Genomic DNA, 12922 nt, shown 5'->3' on the forward strand with positions numbered 1-12922 from the left:
AAAAAAAGACTTGGAGCAGAAGTTGACAATCCAATAAACTTAAATCAGTCATAAATATACACTATACGATCATCACAGAATCCAGGATATGACCTCAAAAATTATTAGTTTTGCCATCCTAAAGAGGCTTAGTCTATTGTATTGTCACCAAGTGCTTTTTCAACCTCTACATTAAAACCTCAAGGGACTGATTAACCGCTATGATTGGCTGACTGAGCTCTTCAGTCAAAAACTTTTGAATTTCTGCCATGTTCTCAGCAGTGTTCTAAGAATTGTGAAAACAAACTTGCTGTTCAAAATTCTACCAGGAAGAGAAAGAGAGTAATCAGGCAAGTAAACAAACAAGGCAATTACAGAGCTGTGATGGAGACAGAGCCAGCGTGTTTTAATAGAGTGATCAGGGAAGAATAACATTTGAGTTGAGACTAAAGATTGAGAAGCTAAGGGAAAACCTGAGGAAGAGAAGACTAGAAAGCAACAGAATGTGCCAGGGCCCCGAGATAGGACAGAAACCGACATAATGAAGGAACAAAAAGGCCAGTGTGATTAGGACGTATCGAGGGAAGAAGACAGTACCACAAGACAAGGCAGGAATCAGATCATGGGGGTCCTTGGTTAAGAGTCTGGATTTTACTCTATGCCAGGGGTGTCCAACCTTTTGGCTTCCCTGGGCCACAATGGAAGAATGTCTTGGGCCACACATAAAATACACTAACACTAATGATAGCTAATGAGCTAAGAAAAAAGAAAAAGGTTTGTGTATAATTTTCACATACACCACCACAGATAAGAAAAGTCCTCGAACTCAAAGGGTTTGATACGGCTGTTCTAAACACAATGGAAGCACTGGTGGATTTTAAGCAAAGAAGTATTAGGTGATTAAAGTTTTTAAAAGCACATTCCACAAGAAAAACGGACTGTATGGAGGTAATTGTCGAAAAACAAAGCCTTAAGGCCGACACAGTAACCCAGACAAGAGATGAATGAAGGTGGTTTGGGCCAAGTTAGAAGAACAGTGGTAACAGATGGATGTGAAATAGAATGAGGCCTAGAGGTGGCAAGAAACTGTGAGTTTATTTGATCTTTACAAAGCTCTGACTGGAAAAACTTCCCAATACTGAACTAAAATTCATCTCGCGATCACTTGTATCCCTTAGTGACAAAAAGTCTTATTCCAGATACAAACGACAGCTCTTTGAATGTTTGAAAATAACTACTATGTCTCCCAGTATCACCACTGATTTCCTTAACCAATCCCCATTAAAACAAAGTTTTGATCACCTTATCACACAGATACTGTCTTTTGCTCACCAGTTTGTTTACAACAAAAAACTTTTTCGTGAGTTAAGCAGAGTAAGAAAACAAGAAAAGGTATGTAAACAGGCAAGGGAAAAAAGCTTTGGACAGCTACATGCAAGTCAACTTGTAAGAGAGAGCTTACGTCTCCAATTGAAACTTGATCTCTGTAACTGACTCCATTGCAAATGTCACTACGAGAATCTACCAATGCAATGGTTTGTGTATGAAACCTGCTCCGCAGACCCATACGTTCTTTCTTGAATGTAAAATCAATAAACTGAGCACATAATCTCGAAAGGGTAAGGAGGCTCGCAGTAGAAAGGTATCTCCAAGGCATCTTCAGGGTCTTCATCGAACATAAAAGTTCTCTGGGTGCTTTGAATGAATACCCTTGGATCAGATCCAGAAATGACCCATCTGAAACCTAATTTCAGGTTTCATTCTAAGGAGAATGGGGCTCGGCCACGTCCAGAAGCACTTACGTAGCAGTTAGGCTGCCTAGCCCGGGGGCTGTCTTGCTGTTCAATGGCACAGGGGCCCATCCTACCCCGACCCCCTATGGGGAAGGACTAGGGCTGGACAACCTCACATGGCCCAGAATGGGAGGCAGAGAAAAAAGGGAAACCCTTTTGGGGTCGGGGGAAGGCCCAGGAACCCCTCGGGTCCTGGCACGGGGGTGTGGTTGGGGAGGGATGCCGAAGCGGTCGACTCGGCTCATTCCCTCAAGCCAGAGGAGCACGCAATGGCCAGACCAGACTCCCAGACTCTGGCCCGGGGATGGGCCTTGGCCAGTGAGGAGCTGCACAGGCCGGCGCTCCGCCGGGAGGCGCCCAGTCACCGGCCCTGACTCAGCTAAAAGCCGGCGCGGCGGCGGCTCCTCCCTCCCGGCGCTTGTTCGGGGCAGCACTCACCAGCCGAGGTGATCATGGCTACGCCCCTCACTCGCCGGTCAGCTCGCTTGCAGTTCCAGCCGCGCTGTGTATCTGTCAGCTCAGGGCCCACTCACTCCGCCGCGCCTCCTCGCTCCCCGGGTGCGCTGCTCAGTCAGTCGCCTCCTCAGGCCGCCGGCTCGCTTCTCGCCAGGACCCCGCCGCCCCGGGGCTGCCCGCCGCCCCGCCTGTCGCTAGGCGCGAATTCTCCCCTGGCTTGCGTCTTCTGCACCGCGGTCTCCTCCCGAATCCTCGCGGAAGGGCACACGGAAAACATCACTGTTTTCTTTAACTCTCCTAGAGGTCAGGGCTCTCGCGCGGTGGGAACACTGGTCTGCACCCGAGGTCAGGCATTAGAATGGCCACCCCTATAAAGAGAGGGCTCCACCATCACCCGCCATTGCTGAGAGAAAGGGTGTTGAGGGAAGGTGCGAGCAGTGCGCGCGGTGCCACCTGCTGGTGGGAGGTCTCGCTGCAGCACATCTCTCACCAGCTAGTAACTCCGGAATTGGGGCTGCCACAAACTGCGTTTTCTTAGAAAAGTGGTTTTCAATTGTTTTCTAAATCAATGCCTAACTTCAAAAAATTTTTAAAAACCTCATAGAAGTGCTTTATTATTATAATAAATTCACAAGTAATCATTGGTTTATTATAAAGCTGAACAATAAAAGTTTTTACTTACTTTTGGAATAATGTCCAGTGTTATCAAGCTACTAACACGTGCAGTAGTTACATGGTGAAAGCCTTTCCAAGGGAGAAAAAATGTCTTCCATTCTCATTTTTTCCTTCCATCTGCCCAGGTCCTCTTTCCCCTGATGGCAGTGGGTTCTTCGTTTCTAATACATCTTCAGAAATTTGAAATGGCAGTTGCAATGGCCATTTACAGTCTTCTAATAGCTTCAGTGGCCAATTTATTTCAAGAGTCAGTACTGACAAAGTCTTGACAAAGAATAGTGGCAAACGGTAGCATTTGTTAAAGCCACTGGCTTTGCACTATCTAGCTAAACTCTTCAACTGGACAGCGATGGCAAGTTCATTTCTATGGCCTAACCTAGGGGCACAATTAATGTCTTGTGGTTGCCAGTGAATTAAATGTGCTTGATAACATATTTTGTTGTATGTGTGAGGTTTTTTTAAAATTAGAATTCTTGGCCGGGTGTGGGGAGGCCAAGGCAGGCAGATCACAGGGTCAGGAGTTTGGCCATCGCTAGTCTGGCTAACATAGTGTGAGGTTATGTTAGCCTCATCTCTACTAAAAATACAAAAAATTAGCCAGGTGTGGCAATGTGTGCCTGTAATCCCAGCTACTCAGGAGGCTGAGGCAGGAGAATTGTGTGAACTTGGGAGGGGGAGGTTGCAGTGAGCTGAGATTATGCCACTGCACTCCAGCCTGGGTGACATTGCGAGACTCCAACTCAAAAAGAAAAAAAAAAGAAAGAAAAATAGAATTCTTAAACTGTGGTTGTTTAAAATATGCGAAATATAATGATTGAAGAGCCCGTGGCTCAGATTGAAGGGTGAGGCTCGAGAAGATGTGCATGCAAAATAAGCAGATGATTTTGGGGTATCGTTCTCCGGGGGCACTTCCATCAAGCCCTCACATGAAGACACCTGTGTACCCACACCCTAGAGGAGTCACAAACAAATGCCAGCAGGTAATGAGAATGAGTAAAGCAGGCCCAGCGAAAGAAGATAAAAGCTCCATGGGATGGTGAATGGCAACTAACAGTGTCAAGGAGGCACTGGGGGCGGTGGGGACTGTGATAAAGAGGGAGTGCCCCATCTAAAGAGAGAAATGCTACTCAGTTCCTGCCAAGAACGCAGGGTGACTGTTGGAAGACTTGGGCTTTTTCTAAGAGAAGCCAGAAATCAGAATCCATGCAATATCTCCAGAATTTTAAATGTTGGTTACCAATTCGACATGTTTTAAAACAGAGGTGGACAGTGTGCCACCTCTGCTCTTCAAGGAGAGGGCGTTCTGTAAAGAGAGGACAGTCCTGTCTTCCACTTGGATGTGTGTGTCATTGCCACAGCCCCGTGTGAGCCTCGCGTGAACCTGCGAGAAGGGCAAAAGGACATCTTGGACACAGACTCCAGGCTCCTCTGCCTGGGGGACTCTATTCTCCCTCCTGGGTGACTGTCCCATGCCTGTGACTTCTCCCTCTCCAGTCCATTCTGCATTCTTTTGCCAGAACAATCTTTTCGAAACTCAACTCTGATCACTTCTGCTCCTTAAAACCTTCAGTCCCCGTCTTGGACTCTATTTTTATGTTCCTTTCTTCTGTTTCTGTCCATAGCCTTCTTCTCACTCCCTGGGCCCCCTGTAAGAGTGAAATGCCATTGGCTGCTATGCACAAGGTGGCGGCTGATAAAACATGTCTCTACCACCGGCCCTCTCTCCTGAGCACAGACTCACACACCTCCCGGGCATCTTTGCCTGGCGGATTCACAGTCTCCTTCAACTCAGTGACCTCCACGTTGCGCACACTGTTGTTGCCCCACGGTTGTGTGCTTCCTTCCTTGATCTCAGTGTGGGCGAAGGGCATCCATCAGCCACTGCAGCAGAAACCTGAGTCTTCTCTTCCCTGGCAACAGTCAGCACCAGGTGTCTCTTTCATCTCTCACACTGACCATCTCTCATCCTCACTCCATTACGCAACAGTTGCATCCCCTCTTCTTTCCAGGCTACGACAGCCTCCCACAGCCTTGGCTTCCTGCTTACGGTCCCAGAAGCCTCCGGTCCACTCTTCACAGCCAGCCAGAGGCACGATCAGAACCAACAGGGGCACGGCTTTCTCATCCAGGATGGTGAGACCGTCTTTGTGTGGCTCGCATGTGGCTCTGGCGTGCCATACTCCAGCCATCCTGAACCCCTGAAGGTCCCAGAGTGGCCATGTGGCCATGTACCTTGTGGCTGACTTTGTACCTGCTCATAGCTCTGTTGTCAAGGCCCTCTCCCCACACTCCAGGCTGACAAGAGTTGTTTTGAGTCTGTCAAGTGGCACCTCCTCCAGGAAGCCTTTCTTGGCCCAGCCCACCAGGCGCTCCCTTAAAGCCTTTACCCCACACAGCTGGCATACGTCTCCTTGCCCGAGTCCCAACAGGACAAGGAACTACTCAAGAGCAAGACCACATCTTGAGTAGGACCACAGTTCACCTCACTGTCCCCTCTAGTAATTAGCACAGTATTGGACACATAATAGGTGCTCAATAAACGTTTCTTGGATGATCAGTTGAACTGATCAGTTAGTTATTGCACAGGGCTAGAACTCCGACCTGCGGTTCTGAAACCCCTGCCCTGTCCAAGACTCTAAAAATGAGCTCTATTTTTTGGGACATAGTAAAATCACAGAGAGAATTCTCAGGATGTGCTTGGTTTAGAAACAACCTCCCTCCAAAGTTGAGTGATGCAAAACTTCTCGAAGCCCAGTTGAGGTCAGCTGGGGCCTCACCCAGGTATCGGCTGGGCTGGGGGCCTTGTCAGGGTGAAGGAAGGGAACCGTGGCTGTGCCTGTCCCTGGGTTAGGCGCTCTCTTTCCGGGCGAGGCCACCTTGGTTTCCCAGCTGCCCAGCGCGCGTGTCCGCGGCGCCCGCTAGGGGGCGCAATGCCTCCTGGGAGGCGGGCGCTCGGGAGGAAGCCGTGAGCGCCCCTAGCGCCCCGCGCAGCCTGCGGACCTTCAAATCCCCGGGCTTTAGACCGGCTTGGTTCTCCCCTCCAGAATCGAGCTCCACTGCCTCTTGAGCTGCACGGAGATAAGGTGGAAAGGGCCGGCCCGTGAAGCCCGGGACGTCGGGAATCAAATCCCTGCTCTGCCCCTTCGCAGCGCAGCGCTGTGGCCGCGGGCGTCCCCGGAGCCCGGCCTCTCCCGCAAAAGGAAAAGGGCTGCTGGGCCCACCTGCCTGGCAGGGCCGCTGGGACGCGCCGCGCTGCGCTCAACACCCACAGATCTTGCGGCTACTCAGCACAAGGCTGGCGGCTGTTTCGGGTACTACACGCCCGCCACATTTTTTTTAGAGTAAAAGCATTTATTCATGGGAGAAGAGATGCGAAACGCAGCCAGGTGACACTGGCCTCCCATGGGTGGGTGCTTGGTCAGAGGGAAACGCCTCACCAAGGCTGGCATTGGTCTGGGTGGACTGAGGCACGAGAGGATCGGTGAAGCTATCAGAGGAACTGGGTTCTCTTCCAAGGATGGTGTCCAGGAGGGCGCATATTTTGGGCAATTGGAAGGCTGTCTGCCCTGCACAAGCCGACTGCTGGAAGTTGCTGTCCTGCCTTGCCCATGGGTCAGGATGATCAGCCAGCTCTGGGTGACAGGGGAAGCAACTGCGGCAGAAATCACAATGAACTCCCAAGACAGGCCTCTCTCCTGTTTCCTGTTTTTTTTTTTTTTTTTTTTTTTTGCTGGAGTCTCTCCCTGCTGCCCAGGCTGGAGTGCAGTGGCGTGATCTCGGTTCACCGCAACCTCTGCCTCCCAGGTTCAAGCGATTCTCCTGCCTCAGCCTCCTGAGTAGCTGGGGCTACAGGTGTGCGCCACCACACCCCGCTACTTTTTGTATTTTCAGTAGGGATGGGGTTGCACCATGTTGGCCAGGATGGTCTCCATCTCCTAACCTCGTGATCTGCCCGCCTCGGCCTCCCAAAGTGCTGGGATTACAGGCTGAGCCACTGCGTCCCTCCTATTTCCCCTGTTCTTGAGGGGTGTTGTCCAAGACAGTAGCCACAAGCCATAGGTGCTATTGAGCAGCTGAAATGTGGCTACTGCAACTGAGGAAATGCATTCTTAATTAATGAAAATTTAAAAATAGATACTAATTCTGTAACTGTAAAAACTTTGAGTACACCTGAAACAATTTGAGGATGTGAATGTTTACGACTGTACATATAATGAAATCTAAATACAGATCAAGTTTTTCTGATGAAAATATAGTATCTGAATTGGGCTGTAGGTGTAAACTTCTCATAGGATTCAAAGACAATTTCCAAAACAGAGTGCAAAATGTCTCGATGTGCTGGGCACAGTGGTTCACACCTGTAATCCCAGCACTTTGGGAGGCCGAGGCGGGTGGATCATGAGGCTAGGAGATCGAGACCAGCTTGGCCAACATGGCGAAACCCCGTCTCTACTAAAAATACAAAAAATTAGCCAGGTGTGGTGGTACATGTCTATAGTCCAAGCTACTCAAAAGGCTGAGGCAGGAGAATCACTTGAAACCAGGAGGCAGGGGTTGCAGTAAGCTGAGATCGTGCCACTGCACTCCAGCCTGGGCGACAAGAGCGGGACCTCATCTCAAAAAAAAAAATGTCTTGATAATTTACAGTTGAAATAGTATTTTAGATATATTGGGCTAAATGAAATGTATTATTAAAATTAATTTTATCTGCCTATGTGCTTGTGTTAGATTCCTCTTAGACAGGGCTGGCTTAGACCCTCTCCTGGGCCTTCATCCCTCTAACGCCATTTAGGCCTGGCCCCTTGGCCTTGCTTCAAGGTCTTGTCTGCTCTTTGGAGCTGCCATGTGCTGGGTCAGACCAGAACCGGGGGCAGAGGCTAAAGGTGAGACCCACTCCTGTCCAGAAGCAAAGGGCTGGGGGCGGGGGCTACCCTGGCAGCCAGAGCTCTGGAGCCAGTTATATACCTGGCACAGTGGTGGTTAGGGTGAGTTTAGGCTGGGCTTGGGGTAATGATTCAAGATAACACCCTGCTGTGAGATATCGTTAACTGGTGAGGAAGAGGAGGAACTCAGGGCTACAAGACAGAGACTAAGTTTCTGCAACCAGGACTTCAAAGTAGACATGGTCACAGGACTAAATGAGGCCTTAATTACTCTAAGTGCAGACTAGCACAGCAACAAGCTTTCCTTGAGGGTGTGTGAATTTCACTGGTCAAGGAGCAGGCAGTCCTCGGCCTGCATTTGTGGCAGGAGCCCTGGCTGGGGTAGGGATCCCAGGGAGGACACCAGAGAGGTTTCTCACCCTTGCCAAAGCCACCAGCCCCACAGTGGCCTCAGTGCCCAGCCCTGCTTTGGATCTGAGCTACCCCACATCCCCTACTATGGTGCGAAACATGGCATGGCCCAGTAGGGCCGTGTCTGCCTCCAGTCCCAATCAGGCTGCCCCAAATATAAGGGACCCAGAGGGCTCTGGCTCAGGCCAAAGGCGTCTGAAGGGTCCATACAGGATCCTGGCTATCCACCCTGCCCTGCACCCCATTTCCTTCCTCAGCTCCAGGGTTACACAGTGGCAGGCTGCCCAGGCCAAGTTCCACGTCTGTCCCAATCCTTGATCCACTAACACACGAAATCAGCTCAGAAGCGGTTATGCAGCCCTTGGATAGAAACAGCCAGCTTCCTCCACTCACCCACTGGGCTGGCTATGTTTGCCCTACAAACAGGACAAAGTCCAGGCCTCCTGACCCCAGGGAGTAAACCCTGCAGCTTTGCTCTGCTACACTTTAAAGCACAGGCTGCTTTGAAGTTAACTCGGCAGTCGTTCGCCTTCTCCAGCAAGGCCGAATCCACGGTTCTCTGCCAGGGTGAGGGGTGCTCATTCAGATCAAAGGTTTGGGGCTTCAGTTCCTGGCCCCTTTACAGGCTTAAGTTTTTGATTTGCCAACCAAGGGACTCTTGTGCACTAAGTTTTGGAGACAAACACTTTGAGAGGAGAAAAAATGTGACCTAAATAGTACAAAGCATTCTCTGAGACTCAGTGAGGTTGTTTTAGCTCCGGATAAACATGCACGTGTGTGCTCACACGCTCACACACACACCATTGCATACTAAGCTGAATGCTATCTTTTTAAAAATAGGCCAGGTACAGTGGCTCACATCTTGTCATCTCAGCACTTTCGGAGGCCGAGGTGGGAGGATCACCTGAACCCAGGAGTTTGAAACCAGCCTGGGAGATGTAGTGAGAGCCTGTCTCTATAAAAATTTAAAAACCCTTCTCAAAATATATACTTAAGCTTTCCAGCAACATGTTTTCCAACCCCAGCTGGTAGGGCAGGGGAGATGTCACTCAGGCAGAGGCTGGGAGGCTTTCAGGCCACAGACTTCCATTTGCTAAGTGTCCCTACTCTCAAGGGCCCTGGCAAGGCGCCCTTTGTGAGAATAAAGAAGATCCATTCTGTTTGCAATAAGATATCAATGAGGTACTTCTTGGTTTTATTAGACATGGGAATTATCAATTCAAGTCCGAAGCGGCACAGCCACTGCCATATTAGAAAGATTAGTACCCGAGAGCCCAGACTGTCACCTGGCTGGAAGCCTCTCGCCGATGGCTCCCAGGGACCACTGACCTAATCCAGGGCCTCCTCCTTCGCACCCCACCCCCACCCCAACCTTTATGCCTTCTTAAAGTCCCTCAAGGAAGGGACCCACCATCAAGATTGTCCTTCCTGGCACCTAACTCTCCTGTCTTCTAGAAGACAGCAATGAGACTGTCCCTACAACGATGGTGCGTATAGTGGCCACATCTCGCAGAAGCTGAGATGGATCTCAGCCCTGCATTGTCACTTGGGAGGCAGAACCCAAATCTTAGTAAACAAAGACTTTCTCTCTTGAACCATTCACAGGAATACTGAAGGTAAAGAAAAAAATAATGTGTAAACCATCCTTTGGGGCAGAGGTTACAAACTCACATGCCTGCCTGGACCAGCACTGGGCAGGTGTCTTTTCTGAGTGAAGGGCAGTGGGGGATGGGAAGGGCGGGGGAGGGGGTGAAGATGTTGGGTGTGAGCCGCGGCAGACTCCAGATGACAGCATGTCCCATCCTCCACCCAGAAAACTAGGTATTTCTATATGCAATGTCCCAAGTGTTTTTTTTTTTTTTTTTTGAGACAGAACTTCGCTCTTTTGTTGCCCAAGCTGGAGTGCAATGGCGCGATCTCGGCTCACTGCAACCTCTGCCTCCCAGGTTCAAGCAGTTCTCTTCCAGCCTCCCGAGTAGTTGGGATTACAGGCGTGTGCCACTGCACCCGGCTAATTTTTGTTTTTTTTTTTTTTTTTTTTAGTAGAGACGGAGTTTCGCCTTGTTCGCCAGGCTGGTTTTGAACTCCTGACCTCAGGTGATCCGCCTGCCTCGGCCTCCCAAAGTGCTGGGATTATAGGCATGAGCCACCTCGCCCGGCCTGTGTTCCAGGTTTTAAATATTGGCAACAAATACAAAAAGTTTTGAAGTCTTATAACTCTGCCCTAGACAAATTCCAAACTTTAAACAAGCTCCCTCTCCCACCAAATAAGAAAACTTTAACCGGAGGATTACAAAGAAATTAATAAAGAAATAGAAAATTATAGCAGCTTCAAAAATACCAATCTCCCTGTTTTAAAACAAAATCAATAAAATCAGTGAATCACAATTCTTGACTCTAAGGAGGCAGCTGGGTGGGTCGAAGGGCAGGCAGCCCGCAGGACTAAAATGAGGCCTGCCACCAAAAACCCCAAATAAGATGCTGTCCTGCTCGTCCTCACACCATCCTCATCAGGCAGGGAAGGAATAGGGTTCAATTCCTTATTATGGAGAATCGATTGAGGCACAGAGCAGGGAGGGCCCCTCCTTAGTATCATAGAGCCCCCAGTCAAAACAAGCTTCCCATTGCACCATTTGGCACCATCGTGGGGAGAGCTGAAATAACGCATCAAAGTTAGGCAGCACCTTTCAGGGCGCTGAGCAAATGGTAGGCACAGTTGTGTGTCTGCTGAATAAACTGTGCAGCATGAATGAAGGGAGCTGTTCCCTCAGCTAGCGCCTCCCCTCCAGGGAAATCCAGGAGCTGCCTTTGCCATTCCGAAGACTCTGGAATTCTCCAAGGGCAGGCAAAAAGACGAGGGAGGTGATCGTGAGTTCCCTCTGTGAGTAAACACACAGCTTCCCCGGCTCTACGGGAACATCATCGATTGTATCAGACTCACAGACACAGAGGAAGGGATTCTAGAACCTCTGGGCTGTTTGCATTGAGCTTGGGCTAGGACCTGAGAGCTAGAGAGAGTCCTATACCCAAGAGTCCAAGCCCCTAGCTTTCCTTCTGTTCGGTACCTATAGGAATTCCCTAAGCATCCTTATGCCCAAAGGACTTGTCACAGAGAGTCAATGTCAACATGGGAAGAAAGAGGCTCTTTCTTCTCACAGGCATGCATGGCTATTTCTGTCCCGGGCCTGCAGCGCGCCCCGGCCGGACAAGCCCTCAAGGCAACGGGGTAGTCTTTATTCTGGCTTGCTCTGGGAGCCAAGGTCTGGGGAAGCCTGACCCTCTCTGTTCTGGGGAGCTCTGACAGAAAGAAGGGATTGGCTCAGCCAGAATATCTCAAAGGTTCTATGATTGGCATTGAATGGACCAATTAACTCTTTGCTATTGGAGACTGTTCTGCATATTGTGAGATGCCCACTAGATGCCAGGGGTGCCCCCACAGTCACTGTGACCCCCTCAACACACACACGTTTCCAATGCTGCCTGGAGGGACAACCTGCCCCTGGTTGAAAGCTGCTGGGCTGGTGGCCCCCTCATGCATTGTGAAACAGAAGCCCCTGAGATTGAGTGACATGTGCAAGGTCACACCTCAGCTCTGATGACTTCTGCTTCAAAGTTCTTCCCAGCTGCATTCTCAATGATGGGTGCACATGCATGTGCCTGGAAAACTGCAAACGCCCCGTGGGTTGCCACAGCACTGCAGAGCCTCAAAGCAGAGAGCCATCTGTCCCAGTGGCTCAGAAAAACCGAGCCAGAGAGACAAAATCACCTCCCTGTGATCAGACTCAGCAAATGCTGGGTAGGGAGTAGGTTTCCAGGGAGACACTGTTTTAGGTCCTGCTTGTCTTAGTGAGCCCCACTGTCTAGCTGGTAACTGTGAGTGTGGCTGGCAGGCCTCCAGCAGGCGGGGGCTTCCGAGTCCCCATGGAGACCTGGGGGCCAGTGAGAAGGAGCCAGGCCCCACTCTGTAAGTTAAAGCCAGGGACAGCGCAAGGGGCCAGCCTTCATCTAGAGTCTCCGCTGGGCTCAGCAGGAGTGTGGACAACTCCATCACAGGCTTTTGACCCCCTTCCAAGGTCCTCGCAGTCTCCATTGGGAAACATGGCTGTTAGCGCCAGCTGCTCCTCAGGTTCCTGGAAGTTATCTGGAATAAGAGGAGAAGAAATCACTGAATCAGAAGAGAAAGGTTGAGTGAGTTATCTAGGAAGGAAAAAGAGAAAGTTGGCCCCAGTAAATATCTACTTGAAAAACAAAAACAAAAACAAAATACACATCAAAAACCTTAACAATGTATATACCCTTTGACCCATAAATTTCACTTCCAGGATTTTATCCTAAGAAAATAATTAGGAATAATTAGTGGAACTGCTGGAGCTATCTTGCTACCAGCCTAGGCATGAAACTAACACTGAAGAAGGCCCAACAGCGGGAGCAAGCCTGGGTGCTTGGTGGGGTCCCTGAGCCCCTGAATCAACCAACTCTGAAGCCAATTCCACCTCTGGACTGTCTTTTAGGTGAGAGAACGATTTCTCTTGCTGCTTGTGCTAGTGTGAGTCATGGTATCGTTACTTGCAGTTGAAAGTGTCCTGATTCAATGTCGAACAATGGGACTGGTTGAGTAAACTATGGCTCACACATGTAATGAAATTCAGGCATTAAAGATGATACACTGAAAGAAGCACTAAACATAGAAAGGAGCAACCAGTACCAGCCAAAGGAAAAAAAAAA

At 49.8% G+C, this 12922-nt stretch overlaps 2 protein-coding genes across 2 annotated transcripts in view; both read right to left on the reverse strand.

Moving 5' to 3' along the window:
* PSMD1 (proteasome 26S subunit, non-ATPase 1) overlaps positions 1-2388 on the reverse strand; it is a 116752-nt gene extending 114364 nt beyond the window's left edge. Inside the window, exon 1 of the mRNA XM_017529044.2 lies at positions 2211-2388. Coding sequence (XP_017384533.1) covers positions 2211-2226 — 16 coding nt within the window. The 5' untranslated portion in view covers positions 2227-2388. The remainder of the gene's footprint in view (positions 1-2210) is intronic.
* An 8067-nt stretch (positions 2389-10455) lies between these two features.
* The window catches only part of CUNH2orf72 (chromosome unknown C2orf72 homolog), an 11214-nt gene continuing 8747 nt past the window's right edge, over positions 10456-12922 (reverse strand). Inside the window, exon 3 of the mRNA XM_017529047.2 lies at positions 10456-12338. Coding sequence (XP_017384536.1) covers positions 12199-12338 — 140 coding nt within the window. The 3' untranslated portion in view covers positions 10456-12198. The remainder of the gene's footprint in view (positions 12339-12922) is intronic.

This window comes from Cebus imitator, unplaced genomic scaffold, assembly GCF_001604975.1.
Source record: "Cebus imitator isolate Cc_AM_T3 unplaced genomic scaffold, Cebus_imitator-1.0 Scaffold57, whole genome shotgun sequence".
NCBI classification, from domain to species: Eukaryota; Metazoa; Chordata; class Mammalia; order Primates; family Cebidae; genus Cebus; species Cebus imitator.